Raw genomic sequence first — 15648 nt, forward strand, 5'->3', positions numbered from 1 at the left:
ATCAAATTTTGTAGCCAAGAGATTGAAAAAAACCAAATTATTCAACTATACCCTTGGAAAGGACTTGTTAGAAACTTTTCCTGTATGGAAATCAGTTTCTCATGTAAGGAACAATCGTAGTCCTCTCGAACTATTCAAGTGTTTTTTCGATAAAGATCAGGTAGACGAGATTGTGCATCATACAAATGTATATGCTTCTCAGAAAAATCGACCACCTGATGTTACAGCTGACGATTTATATTGCTTCATTGGGGTATTACTTGTCAGTGGATACTGTTCCGTTTCAAGGAAAAAGATGTACTGGCAAAATTCGACAGACAGCAACAACGCGCTTATATCGTCATCAATTTCGAGAGATCGTTTCCAATATATCATGAGTAATTTTCATTGTGTTGATAATAATATTTTGGATAAAAACGATCGATTTGCCAAAGTAAGACCAATTTTCAATTCGCTCAACAGAAAATTCTTAGAATTCGCCCCGATCGAAGAAGACCACTCAGTGGATGAAGCTATGGTGCCTTATTTTGGGCGCCATGGCTGCAAACAATTCATAAAAGGAAAACCCATAAGATGGGGATATAAATTCTGGGTTGGGGCCACTCGTTTAGGGTATATCGTGTATTTTGAACCTTACCAAGGCTCTAATACTCTTTCATGCGAAAAATATAAGGAATTGGGACTCGGAGCGTCTGTAGTCTTACAATATGCAGACATCTTACAGTCAACCAAATTCGCCAATTTCCACATGTTCTTTGACAATTTCTTTACATCACTGTCATTGATGAAAGAATTGACGCATCGAGAGATACGAGCTACAGGAACAATCAGGGATAATAGACTTCCAAAGTGTCCATTGACAGACGTGAAACAATTCAAGAAGAAGAAAAGAGGTGATTTTCAACATGCACTGGTAGACAACGAGATAGTCATTTGTCGATGGAATGACAATAATGTGATTACGATTGCCTCTAACTCTACTTCCGTATTTCCAACAAATAAAGCAAAGAGATTTTCTCAAAAGGAAAAAAAGTATATTCATATTGATCAGCCTAAACCGATAAAGAGTTATAATGAAAATATGGGTGGAGTTGATCGGAGCGATCAAAACATAGGGCAGTACCGCATTTCGATTAGAGGAAAAAAATGGTATTTTCCATTGGTGACCCATTGTATAGATATGTCCGTTCAAAACGCGTGGTATTTGCAAGTGGTTGAAGGAGGAAAATTGGATCAACTTGCCTTCAGAAGAGCCTTAGCCACGGAACTATTTGAAACTCATAAGGTTTTGACTGGAAGAAAATGTTCGAGAAAATCAGAACATTATAAGGAACATTCTCGATATGATCGAATTGATCATATGATAATATATCAAATGAATCAAACGAAGTGCGCAGTGTGTCATAAAAAGACGAATTTTCGTTGTGAGAAATGTGATATCGGATTACATCCAAAAGAATGTTTCCGCTGTTTTCATACCCAATGATGTTCAGTAATGTTCATATTCCGATATCAAACAATGTATTGCAAATAAAATATCATTCACCTGAATTCATATTTATGGTCACCTCTAGTCCTACCGTCCTTTTAAAAGGACGACGTATATTGCAAAAAGTAAAACATAGATATTTTTTTAAATATTTTTTGTTGGCTTTTCTGGTCATAAAGAGCCCATAAAAGAAGAACCAACTTGATTCGCAAAAAAAAAATATTCCCGGGTTATAAGGGTTAAAGAAAATCAGACGCGAAAGAGCGAAAGCGCTCTTAGCTCGGCACGACGGAAATTGGTACAAAAAAATCTTGTTCACGGACGAGAAAATATTTACCATCGAACAGAAATTTAATCGCCAAAATGACCGCGTGTATGCTACATCATCTCACGAAGCCAAGGATAAGGTCCCACGCATCTCACGAGGCCATCATCCAACCAGTGTGATGGTATGGTGGGGTGCATCGTATGAGGGCGTTACCGAGCCGCATTTTTGCGAACCAACGGAAAAGTCTATGTTGAGATGTTGGAAAATGTGGTCGAACCTCTCAAAGATACCCTATTCCACGGAGAACATTGGATCTTTCAACAAGATTCGGCGCCAGCCCACAAGTCGCGCTTAGCGCAAAATTGGTTGAGAGAAAATTTGCCAGAGTTCATTGAACATACCGATTGGCCCTCTGGTAGTCCCGACCTTAATCCGCTCGACTATCGACTGTGGACGGACCTTGAAGAGGATGCCTGTAGCAAGCCTCACACCAATTTGGAGGCTCTGAAGTCCAGCATTCGGCGAGCTGTAGCAAATGAGAATCTTCGTCGCTCTGGAACCACTTTTTTTCGGAACATAACTACATATAAATTTTATATATGCTTCATGTAATTATACTGAGATAGATATTTTCATTTGGAAGTACCTAAGTTCAATTCCTTAGACTATAATGACTTCAAACGTGAAAGCAGGTCGACCTAGCAGAATTGATGAGAAGAAACTTGGCTTGTTTTTCAGAACAAATTTCGCTAACTGCACATATAAAACTTTGCAAAAATTAACCCCATCGAGTCCAACAATTAAACAATGCACTTCATTTTTGTTCGGTAAATACAAACAAGCGGGATTGTAAAGTTATCATTACGTTCATTAGACGGAATAGTAAAAATTTCGCATCTCATCTCGAAAAACCCGTCATAAATATTATGCAAAACATGATCATAAAAAGTGCGATAGCTTCAACACCAAATTTAGAAAGAAAGCCACATGAAAATCTAATGATGAACAACAATGAACATTTCATATCACCAGAAATATCCGATATACTTGAAGTTAAGGAAATTTTGTTGAAAAAATGTTATTATTCAATTAGGGAATATTGTATTGATAATTGGTCTTAGATTTAAGCTTCTATATGTGTTTATATATTTTTTTTGTTGACTTATCCTATATACCTTTTGTATGGTGTCTTAAAGGATGAATAAACTTATTCTATTCTATATCACCCGAATACACCGCTTAACCCTGCGTCCGACATGAGGGGTGTGACAAACGCCAGCCATCGGAAAGTGCCTGTATCTTTATGAAATTGGCGTTTCAGTAGCGGAGATTTTCAGTAGCTTCCTTCTATAGTCCCCTCCCTCATATTTACATCTCAATTTGAGATGTAAATATCGTGTATACGCCACAATTTATAATGATTATTTTCAAGGGTTGAATTTTCGTGAAATGATGGAAAATTGTTTGAGCATATTTTTTCTTTCACTGGGGAATCGTTTAGAGTAACAAAAATATAAGGGTGCAATTTATAAAAATACCTGGGGGTGGTTTTTTAGGGGTGGTTTTTTAGGGGTGGTAATTAGTAACCAAATTTTAACGACGGATTCTGATAGAGCTTTTGATGCCATTTAACATACTTTTTGTTTGAACTTTCTACCTTGTCTGAGAGCTGAGATATTGGCTGTATGGAACATAGTGGGACAGCCTGTATATGTACGCACCTAATGGATTAATTTATTTTATAATATACGCGGCTTCATGTTTCACATATCGTATTACGTATGAATGTATTGGAGTCAAAATGAACTTTATTTTCAGTTCGCTTGAATTCGAGTACCTTCAAAGTACTATAATTTTCTAGGAAATTTAACGATAGACTCGCAATTTGTTCATAAAAATTCAGCTCATTATTTGAATATTTTGAAAAAAATTGTATACCTCAAAGATTGCTGGGAAACTTTCAAATTTTCAATACTTTCTACATCTAGATTAATCAGAGTATAATTTCTGGTCAGAAACTGCGAACTTCAACGGATTCTGATTTAATTTTTTTTTTATTATTTCTAGGTTCTCGTAAGCACTTCCAATACACTCTCTTCGTCATCCACAACAGCGTCGACAACAAATGACAGGAAGAGGAAGAGAACTGAATGCTCTGTATCGGAGCAGAATAAATCCAAAAAAATGAGCAAGTTTCAAGAGTTATGGCTTGAAGACAGTAGATTCAAATTGTGGCTTGAAAGGTCGAAAAAAAATGGTAATTATGCATACTGCAAGGTGTGTCAGTGTAAAATTGTAGGTCATAAGAGTCTGTTATTAAATCATGAACAGACCAACAAACACAAATTGAATTTTAAAAAAGTTTCGGAAAATTTGAAAATCAATCAGATCTTCCAAAATTCAACACCTCATGATAATGCTGTGAAGGAGGCGGAATTAATATTATCTGGTATGTAAGCCACAAACAATCTTTCTTTCTTATTCATGGACACTTTAGTTTCTGTTATAAAAAGAATCTTTCCTGATTCTAAAATAGCACAAAATCTAAAATTAAAAAGGAGTAAGGCCACTGCTTTAGTTTCAGAAAGTTTGGTAAAAATATTTTTGGAAAACTCCCGGAACATATTTTTCCCTAATTTTGGATGAAACCACGGACATATCTGTTAAAAAGCAGTGTGCGTTCACTGTCATATTTTATGATACAGAAAATAAGTGCACAAAAACTCAATTCTTTGATTTAGTTGAAACCAAAGGTTCCACGGCATATGATTTGTTTAATGTCTTGAAAAGTAGCCTGCTATCGCGAAATATCCCCCTTGAAAATTTGGTTGGCTTTTCATCAGACACCGCAAATCTGTATTTGCGCTGTTGCGAAAAGAATTGCCAAATATTGTTTGTGTGAAGTGTTCATGTCATATGGCTCATCTAGCAGCCTCAAAGGCATGTTTGGTATTACCTAAACATGTTGAAGATCTGCTTAGAAACATAGGTAGCCATTTCAGTAGGAGCTCTTCCCGTAGACAAAAGTTTGAAGAGTTCCAACAATTTTTCAAGGTGGATATACACAAAATTCTTTCTCCATCAAATACCCGGTGGCTCTCGGTAAAGGCTTGTGTTGATCGAGTACTCGAACAATACGAGCCTTTATCAGCCTATTTCAGAGAAAATTCTTTTGATGATCCATCATACATAACTGACAGTATTCTGGATACTTTGTCAAATAGTTTCACCAAATTATATTTAGAATTCATGTCTCATGTTCTTGGCCTGATGACTGAGTTTAACCTGGTATTTCAGTCAGAAAAACCGCTGTTACACAAAGTCAAGCCTGAGACTGAAAAACTAGTCAAGACATTAAGCTCTTATTATATGAAAATGCCTATAATAAGGCAATATGGAAAAGACATTTTGAAATTGAATCATGTGAATCCTGATTTTTTTGTGCCACTTGACAGAATATATTTAGGTGTTGCAGCTAGCCAAACATAAGCAGAAATTAAAAGTAAGTCCATTGATAAGAAAGACTGGGAATCTGTGGTGAACAATATATTATCATTTTATTTAAAGTTAATTGGCGACATCAAAGAAAGGTTTAATTTTAGTGATCCAATTTTCAATTTAATTGATATAATGGAACCAAAAGTGGCACAGTCCTTCGAAACACAATCACTTTATCCTATCTTGGAAAGATTTCCTGTACTTAAGAAGTACGTAAATCTACAAGATTTGGATAATGAGTGGAGGGCTCATGCTCTTTTGGATTTTGATTCTTTCGGCCTTCAGGCATATCATGATATTGAAAAATATTGGTCCAAAATTTTCAGTCTAAAAAATGAAGCAGGAGTTGATTTATTTCCAAATTTAAAAAATACTTTTTCGTTACTCTTTGTTCTACCGTTTTCAAAGGCCAGTGTTGAAAGAGTCTTCAGTGACCTTTTCAATATCAAAACGGATAAGAGAAATCTGTTATCCACGGATACAATTAGAGGTCTTTTGGCAACAGCGGACGGAATTAAAAAGAATGAAGGAATTTTGAATTTCACTCCAACTAAAGATATGTTGGATGCCAATATATGGAAGAAGAATATTGATTGATTTTGTTGTTCCAATAAATTTTATATTTCAATCCTTGTAGCCAAATCGCGTTATTACTTTTAATAATTTTTTTTAAACCTTTCATGTTGCAATTTCATTTATTTACACTTTTATTATTTATATTTTACATTTCTGTTTTTGCCTGACTTTTATTCTTGGAGATGAACTCAAAAATGATTGTGTTGTATTTATTCACTACTATTTTTATTTTCACCAACGGAGCAGGTATAGAAATATTCCGTACTACGATGGCCCAGAGGCGCTATGAATTTCTTTTGAGCTGCTTTCGTTTCGACAATAAAGAGAACCGTCGCCAACGACAAGAATTGGATAAACTAGCTGCCATTAGAGCTATAGTGGACAAGTTTGTGGATAATTGTCAAAGTGCTTACGTACCAGGGGAATATTTAACAATAGATGAGAAGTTAGAAGCATTTAGAGGCAAATGCCCTCTTCGTAAAATGAAGGCTCCTTTGAGTGACGCAGAGCTGGAAAGATTGTTGAATGAGTTCGATAGTGATCTGGATCCTGATTACTTCAACCAGAAAATGAATGAGATTTACTACCCAAATAAAAATGTATGTATTGATGAATCAATGGTATTGTTTCGCGGTCGCCTGATATTCCGACAATACATAAAAAATAAGAAGCACAAATATGGAATAAAACTATACATGTTGTGCGAACCCAATGGAATAATTCTGAAATTCGCTGTATATTCGGGATCAATGGATGATTATGGAGGGAAGGGACATGCAAGTAAAATAGTCTCACATCTTATGCAAGAAAAACTCAACGCTGGTCATTCGCTATTTATGGATAACTTCTATAACAGCGTAGCTTTGTCCTCAGAAATGTTAGCAGCAAATACGTACACTACAGGTTTGTTCATGATATAATTAATTCGATACATACATCTAATAGAGACATACATATCTATATTTATTATACATACCCATGACAATACATACATAAAAATCTATATAAAATCCATGAAATTTTGCAGGAAGGATATTCCGGCTGAAGTGAAACCTTCTAAATTGCGCAAAGGTGAAACAATTGGAAGATACTCAGAAGGCATATTGGTAGGAAAATGGAAGGACAAGAGAGATGTTACCTACATCTCTTCTGAATTTCCCAATGATATGAAAAGTGTAGGCAATAGAAGAGGAGAAGAAAGAGAAAAGCCACTTTCGGAAAATTTATTGTAGTATACAATAAATTTAATAATACTCACTGGAGCTCCGAAATGAGTATAATAGAAACACCGCATATCACACAAAAGGATGGGTACAACTGTGGAGTTTTTGTGATTTATTTTGCTTGGGCAATAATAAATAAATAAAGTAAATCTCTTGAAACAAGTAAATATCAATCATTATCCCCAAAATTTGAGAGACATTATATTGAAGAGTACGGATATGAATCAAAATGAGATTTGTCTCATATGTGGACTTGAAATGAGTATTTGAGTTACAGTTGTGTAACTTGTTCGAGGAAATTTCATGTGAATTGTATTAAGTCGATTGATCATGAATGCAGTCTATGTATAAATTATAGGAAACAACAACCAAAATCCTGTAATTAATCAGTTGTTGGATAATCTATCTATCTCTTCTTTGAAAAACATCAGATCAGTTGGTTGAACAGATATTATTGAGAAAATTTTCTTGCCTACTATGAGAATATAATATCGTGAAAGTTCACTTAGGTACCTCCAAATTTGACTGTTGATGATTTGAAATATTATAAACTAACGTATTGTGATATTTGCAACAAGGCTGCTGCTATAAGATGTGATTTATTCAATGTTGGACTTCATATAAAATATATTTTGTTATGTAAGTTAAATTTTCGAAAAATTTGTATTATGAAAATGTCAATTGATGCATTACTGAAATCAGAGTTTTGAAAGTTACCTTTACCAAATATTTTGCATTGGTATAATATATTTGTTTATTTATAAAGTTTACATTATTTTAAGTTTCTGTTTTATTTCGAAGAATGTTTCGTTTAATTTTTTCAAAGCTATGCTGTTTTAGTTTATTTAAATGATTTATTTTTTTAACTTTTCAGGTCTCTTTATGTTTGTCATTAATGATAATTATTCAAAAAAGAGCCTAAATAAATTATTCTCGTTATATGAGCAATTATTGAACATGTGGTATATTCCCCAATGAACCAACCATTTCGATTTACCAAGATTAAGGAAATTAATCTTTTTGGAAAAATACTATACGTGCGAATAAACAAATACATGTGGTATTGTGTACATGAAGAACACAGAATGTTTCAAATAAGTGTCTTAGATTATTGCTGTTATATGCTTGTATATCTGATATTGTATATGCTTGTATATCTGATAACCACTCAGTTGATGAAGCAATGGTTCCATATTTTGGACGACATGGATGCAAACAATTTATCCATGGAAAGATATGGTTACAAATTATGGGTCGGAACCACGAAACTGGGCTATGTAAATTGGTTTGAGCCTTATTAAGGGGCCTCCACAACTATCAACCAAAAGTATGCCGAATTTGGCGTTGGACCAGCCGTTGTTTTGACATATGCTGACGTACTACAAACCAAATGGGAAAATCATAAGATGCATATTTATTTCGATAACTTTTTCTCAACCATCCCGCTCTTTGAAGAATTTTCAAAGAGAGGTTTTTATGCAACTGGGACTATTAGAGAAAACAGGATCTATGGAAAACCACTAGTTGACACAAAATTTTTGAAAAAGGAGAAACGTGGCACTTATGATTACAAAAAAATTGCCGATGAAAATATCATTGTGTTGAAGTGGCACGATAATAGTGTGGTTTCGTTGTGCTCTAATTATGCGGGAATTTTGCCAATATATTCGGCTAAGCGTTATTCGCAAAAAGAGAAAAAAAATACTCAGATTGATCAACCTCATGCTGTTTGTATGTACAACAACAATATGGGAGGGGTTGACAGATGTGACCAGAACATCAGTCTTTACCGCATTTCTGTACGGGGTAAGAAATGGTACTTTCCCTTATTAGCACACTGTATCGACTTATGTGTGCAAAACGCATGGCATTTACATCGACAAGATGGAGGTGATTTGGATCAATTAGCATTCAGAAGAATAATTGCAATAGTTCTCCTCACTCAAAATAAGAAAATTAATTCTTACTCTAAAGGAAAACCATCAAGAAATGAGGGCCATGATGTGAGATTCGATGGAATAGATCATCTAGTTATTCCACAGCCAAAACAAACGAGATGTAGGCATTGTCATGAAAGAACAACAACTAGATGTAAAAAGTGCGATGTTGGTCTACACGTAAAATGTTTTGTGTTATTTCATACACGTTCAAATTGACTTCATAAATATAAAATATTCATTTTGAGGTTGTAAAGGAGTGTAATAGTATAGAGAATAAATTTGTTAACATTTTTGGTCAGTTTCTTTTTTTGCCGTGTAGGTATATGCCTAGCGAACACAATACACTAAAATTTTCCTACTTCCTATGAATATAAATTAATTTAAATGATATTTCCGTTTTTCGTTAATGCTTTTAACCAACAATTCCAAAAAATATTATAAAAACAAACAAAATTTAACTTTTAGGCATATCTGGGTTAAAGAAAGCCTATGATGAGCAGTTGCCAATTGCGATTGCTAAATATAAAGATCTTCAGAAAATGTGTAATGACTTAACTATTCCAAAGAACTATCATAACTTTTATAATTCCATAAAGGCCGATAAAATTATAAGAGATAATTTGCCGGAGCCAAATAAAAGCGAGGATTCAGATGAAAGCTAAATTATTTTAACAAATGACGTTTTCTACTATATTATTATTACGTCTATCTTTGTAGTTTTTAATATTAGAAAGTTCTTTTTGTTCCAGTTTTACCATAATAATAATAAAGATTGATATGGTTTCACTTATATGCATTGTAGCAATGTAGCTTTTTTCGAAAATTAATGGATATTTTCGTGAATCTCTGCTAATATTTCTAAAATATAACTCCTACATCTGTTGATAAAAGTACAAAAAAAAATTTGCTTAAAATCCTGATTTTTTACAACTAATTGAAAGTTTAAAACTCAAATATTTGCTAACGCTGATTTTGTACATTCGTGGGTGTGGCATTGCATCGACGATATGTGTGTGTGGCGGACCCACATCTCGAGGGCACGAGCCGTCACTGATCTTGGCTTATGGATATGAAGCAAAAAAAACTTCAAAATGAAATACTGCTCACTTCTCATAAATGGCTGTTTGAATAATTACCAAAATTAGTAACATCTTATTTAAGAACTATATCCCAGCCAGCAGAGTGACGTCAATTCTCGTCGAATCGACGTGTATAATAGGTGACCATTGGTCGTCGTCATGATCGACGAATAGTTGAAGTCATTTTGACGTGTCTTGAAAACGTCTTTGATTTACATCATTCAGACGTGATTTCTGTACCAACCATCATATTGGTGTATTTCGGAAAAACTACCCGCCATTATACTGACCTTAAAGGTTTATATCAGAATGAAATATCAAGTGATTGAAGAAAATATGTATCTGGTGAAGTAGTTGCTTTCTGTTAGATAGGTATTACAAAAAGCGACTTGATTTTTTCTAATGCTGAAAAATGAAGTTTTCAACTTGCAAAACTTTCCGATGAAAGATATATCGGCTAAAGTTTATCTTCCAGTCGCGGTTGATTGCTCATCTGATTTTATGTACCTTCGTTCATAACTTCAAAAAAAAGCATGTAAAAATCAATTATAGATTACTGAAAAATAAACACCTCGATTCTTCCAATTGATGAAAATCATTTCATTTTTAGACTGTCAAAAAAAAACATGTCAAGAAAAGTTTTTCCTCTACAAAAAAACATTCAAACAATACTTGGAAATGGAATTGAATTTTTTATTGAGACTATCAGGGCCCTATTACAAATAACGCGCGCAATTCGAGGCATACGAATGCTTTCTCGCAATTGGTCGGGATGCTTTTTTACGATTGGTCAATCCGTGCTCGTGCTGCCATCGTAACGTAAACTAGGGGCAACGAAAGAAGGAGCAAGAAGTAATGGCGGTTTGGTTTTGCGTGAAATGTGTTGATGTTAAAAGTGTTAGAAGTATATTGCAGTTTGATAATAATTATTATAATTATAATATAATTGAAATATACATGTTTGTGGGAATACAATTCACAGAGAAGGACGGGGGTGGAATTGCACTCGTCCATAAGAAGTGGCTGACGCCTCGTAAAACTGAAGTTTGGTGGCCGCCTTTCAAACAGCAGGACTATTTCAATAGGTCAATAAAGGAGAATCTTCAAATGAAACTTGGAGTTTATTTGGAGTAGTGAAGTCGTTTTTTGAAGGAGGTAATATATAAATTCAGTTAATTATAGATTGAAACAGTAACTCGTAAGATTATTGAGATTCTTAGAAACCCGACATATTCGGTTCTGGATTTCATCCTAATGGCGATCATCTTACATTGCATCATTTTTTATGTCGTTCAAAATATCACAGAATGATTGAGATAAAAGGTGAATTTTTTCTATATATTCTATGTTGATTTTATTTAGAATTTGTATAAATATCCAGAGGTGGCATTCTTCAATATTTTTTTTTATTTAAGGAGATTATAACAAGGCACAGCAGAAAATAAAAAAAGCTGAAGTGACTTCTGACTTTCTTAGTGGTGATGACGAACCTCTGCCTAGGAAACGAAAAATAATTCCACCCAAACGCTTATTTTCCAGCAGTAGTGATGAGGAAGATGAAAAAGGAGTACATCCTCTTCCTCCAAAAGTGAAAGCTATCTCACCCCTTTTAAAAAGAAAAAAATCAACAGAAAATTCTCGAGAAAATTACAGTGGTAATAACCCAGCTAGCACACAACGTTTTTTTGACGACAATTCAAAGTCATTTCTCGTCTCAGACGTCAGATGACCTGTTTTGTACGTACTATTGACGTTATGATTTAGGACGTTGTTATGACGTGAAACTTTGATGTGATAATGACGTCTTTTTGAAGTCGTAAAAACTGCATAATATTTATAAACATGTTAATAATATTTACAAATGTAAAAAAACCAGAAAGTTCATAGCGATGTTCTCATTCTGTAATACATATAATTCACGTTATTCGAAATATTCATTCATAAACACCCCCTTATAAATCTATTCGACTTTTTATTACACATCACGGAGGTTAGGAATGCTTTTTCTGATGGAATAATGCGATGTGTTACATGTTATTAAAAGTGCGATATGTTATTATTATATATATGGAGCTCTTGAAAAATTGCTAATATTTTATGTAAATTTAAAACTCGCGCCAACAAATTGCTTGCAGCGCAGGCGTTAACTCTCGACTAAGCCCGGGACGGTCCCGGGCTTAGTCGAGATGTTGCCAGAAATGCAGAATTTTCTGCAATATGCAGAATTTCAGCCTTCAAAAAGGGCTAATGAAGAAAAGAAGAATATTTCACGAAAACCACTAAAATATGCAGAATTTTTGAAATTCACATGTATTTGAAATTATTTTATTCATTTCATCTTTCATCCCTCAGAGAAAAGTTTTCTTTTCATCATCCATTTGTGACAGAGACATCTCACGGTTAAATGATTCAGCTACGAGCTACGACTCGAAATTATTGGCAATTCGACATCGAGATGGCGCTAGCAACAGCAAAATATTGCAGTGTGCTACATCTTTTTATAGAAACTGTAAACTGGTAAAGTCCCGACACTCCCGACTGTCGGTAATTTTACATTTCATTCTTCTGCCTTCTACTTAATAATAGTGCTTTGTCGCCATTGTCATTTGATTTATGCTAGTTAACAGATTTATTTAAAAATGAGTTCAAGTGAAGAAGATTATCAGGGGTAAGAAACATCATTATATCAAAATATGTACGCATATTTATTAATTAATTATTTTATTTTGGCGAGACTACGACTTATATTAATTATTCTGTATTTTATTTTTAGATTTTCCATAACAATGGACAAATCGCAGCAGGCCTCTACAAGTTCCCATGGGAAAAACGATACAGATACACCCACAAAAAAAAGAAAATATCGTGACGAGTTAAGTGTGGACGAAAAACAAAAAGTTTTCAAAAGGAAGTTCCATTCAGATTGGAAAAATGAGGAAGAATTTAAAGGTAAAGCAATAATGAAACTAAAATGAGTTTATATTTAAATTTTTTTTTTGGTTCACAGGGTGGCTCTGTGAAGTGCCAAATGAACAAGGAAAATTCAAATGTCAATTGTGCAATTGTATTCTTTCACTAAGAGCTGGAAAACAGGAAGTAGTTAAGCATGCTAATTCAAAAAAGCATTTAGCTAAAATCAATGCGAGAAAATCGACACCATCGGTTAAAAGCATGTTTCAAGAATCCCAGACAGCAACTTCAATAAAGGACGAAATTGCGACAGCCGAGATTCGTATTAGTGCTTTTTTCGCAGAACACAATATTGCTGTTTCTGTAGCCGATGATCTCGTAGATTTAATTAAAGTCACCTGCAACAAACCTGATGTTGTTAAAGGAATATCACTTGCAAGAACAAAAACAACGAAAGTGATAAATAATGTATTATGCAAAGTTGAAACAAGTGAACTAATTTCAATCTTGAAGGTAATTAAGTTTAGCATTTTAGTAGATGAAAGCACAGACTTAAGTATGGATAAATACCTATGTATTTTAGTGAGATATGTTTGTCCCGAATCAGGTAATTTAATGACTAAATTACTTAAAATGTTGAAATTAGAAGCAACTGATACCACAGCAGAAAATATTTACAGACAGTTTAAACAATTTTTCAAGGCATGCGATATTCCTTTAACTAACATTATTGGGTTAGCTTCTGACGGAGCGAATGTAATGTTGGGTAAGCACAATTCCTTTATGACAAGATTGATGGCTGATACAAAAGTATTAGTTGTTTTGAAATGTATTTGCCATAGTGCAGCTATAATAGCAAGTACTGCATGCAATGTTTTACCTGCAGCTCCTGAGGATTTATTACGGGCCTTAAGCTCATATGTGTCCGCTAGTGGTAAACGATCTGCTCAGCTAGCCGAATTACAGGAGTATCTGAATAATTCTAAAAAAAAAATTTTAAAACTGTCTTCAACAAGGTGGCTGTGCCTGCATCAGTGTATTGAAAGGGTTTTAGAAATGTGGTCTACTTTGCAGCACTTTTTTCTACTGGCCTCTACTGAGGACCATCTTAAACAAACGAAATTCATATTAGATGCTTTGAATTGTAGCGAGACCAAGGCCTACCTTTTATTTTTGAAATATGTTCTTAATTTTCTGAACTCTTTTAATGCGCTGTTTCAGGCCAAAACAGTCCTTATCCATCAATTAGGAGCAGAAAGCAGACGTATTTACTTCAAATTTTGTAATAACTTTATAAAACCAAGTGAAATCAAAATTGATGTTAACTGCAATCTCCCAATTAATTTTGTAGATATATGGAAAGTTTATTTAGGGTCTGACTGTGAAAATTTCATTTTAAATTTAGAAGTAGATGTACAAAAAAAAATTAGATTGAAATGTTTAGAATTTTATTCAGTTTGTTGTAGAGAAATGCAGAATCGTTTACCGATGCAAGATATCTTTTTTAATGAATTATTGTTTATAACACCAAAGATTGCTTTGTCATTAGAAAGGCCTGAGGAATGCCAACAAATTTCGGCGGTTATTTCAAAATTTCAGGCGATTTTAGATAAAAAAAAATGAAATAGAAACAGAGTGGCGAAATATTCAATTTCACTTCAGTGATGAAGAGAAAATGGAATTATTGGAGTTGCCGATTTCCAAATTTTGGCATAGAATAAGAGAAACCAAAGATTTTAGTGACAAAAGTATATTTATCAATATTGCTACTTTAGCATTACTTGTACTTTCGCTGCCACACTCAAATGCAGGAGCTGAAAGGGTATTTTCAATAATGAATGATGTGAAAACAAAAAAGCGGAATAGACTTCAAGAAAATACATTGAATTCTCTTTGTGTATTGCGTAGCCATTTTCAAGAGACTGGAACAAATGCTGCAAAAATGTGTGTCAATGAAAAACATTTAGATTTGATGAAATCAAAAAATTTATATTGCTAATAAGGTATTATGTTGTGTTTTGAACTTCTGTTCTGTTATACCTATGAAATGAATAGGTAATTTTTAATTTTACTATATTATTTTTTATTCATTAAACGTTTAAATTTGATAAAATCAAAAAATTTATATACCTAATTAGGTATTATGTTGTGTTCTGAACTTTATCTATATTATTTTTTATCCATTAAACATTTGTTGATTATGTTGAATTTGTTTTTCATTAACTTAGGGAGGTGGGAGGGTTTCAGCGTGAACCAATTTTGAATTTTGGCGCGTGCATATATGTCAAAATAATTTTGAATTTTGGCGCGTGCATATCTTTCAAAATATTTGCAGATTTCTGTAATGGCTACAATTCCCACAGAAGAAATCTGTAAAAAGAAAATTTGACACGAGCACCCATAGAAATATATAACAATATATATGTTATATATTTCTATGCGAGTTTGCTGTTTTCGGTGACAAAAAACCACTGCAGAATTATGCAGAATTTTTTATGTTAAATTGAAGAAAATTCATATATATATATATATATTTCGGGTCCCGCCGGGACCCGAAATCGTCGCGTCCGCGTCGTACCCAGAGACTCTCTCTGTCCATAGTGTCCGTAGTGTCGTACCATTCATAGATTCGTACGTGGTGATACGTTAAAATACGTTAAAATGG

General features: G+C 33.8%; 2 protein-coding genes and 1 long non-coding RNA gene across 6 annotated transcripts in view; 1 reads left to right on the forward strand and 2 right to left on the reverse strand.

Moving 5' to 3' along the window:
- The window catches only part of LOC123679769 (potassium voltage-gated channel subfamily H member 8), a 444333-nt gene that overhangs the window by 147783 nt on the left and 280902 nt on the right, over positions 1–15648 (reverse strand). The window lies entirely within an intron of this gene.
- Positions 1–15648, reverse strand: part of LOC123679782 — a 96292-nt gene that overhangs the window by 58989 nt on the left and 21655 nt on the right. The window lies entirely within an intron of this gene.
- On the forward strand, positions 12601–15191 carry LOC123679774 (protein FAM200A-like). Its single transcript, XM_045617260.1, has 3 exons — positions 12601–12741; positions 12847–13022; positions 13081–15191. The coding sequence occupies exons 1-3, from the start codon at positions 12713–12715 to the stop codon at positions 14604–14606; spliced, it is 1731 nt and encodes a 576-aa protein (XP_045473216.1). The 5' UTR covers positions 12601–12712; the 3' UTR covers positions 14607–15191.

The sequence above is a fragment of the Harmonia axyridis genome, chromosome 5, assembly GCF_914767665.1.
Source record: "Harmonia axyridis chromosome 5, icHarAxyr1.1, whole genome shotgun sequence".
NCBI classification, from domain to species: domain Eukaryota; kingdom Metazoa; phylum Arthropoda; class Insecta; order Coleoptera; family Coccinellidae; genus Harmonia; species Harmonia axyridis.

Coding starts and splice junctions, on each gene's coding strand:
- LOC123679774 (XM_045617260.1), top strand. CDS start 12,713: ATGAGTTCAAGTGAAGAAGATTATCAGGG. Junction 12,742..12,846: donor AGTGAAGAAGATTATCAGGG/GTAAGAAACATC, acceptor TTTTATTTTTAG/ATTTTCCATAACAATGGACA. Junction 13,023..13,080: donor AAATGAGGAAGAATTTAAAG/GTAAAGCAATAA, acceptor TTTGGTTCACAG/GGTGGCTCTGTGAAGTGCCA.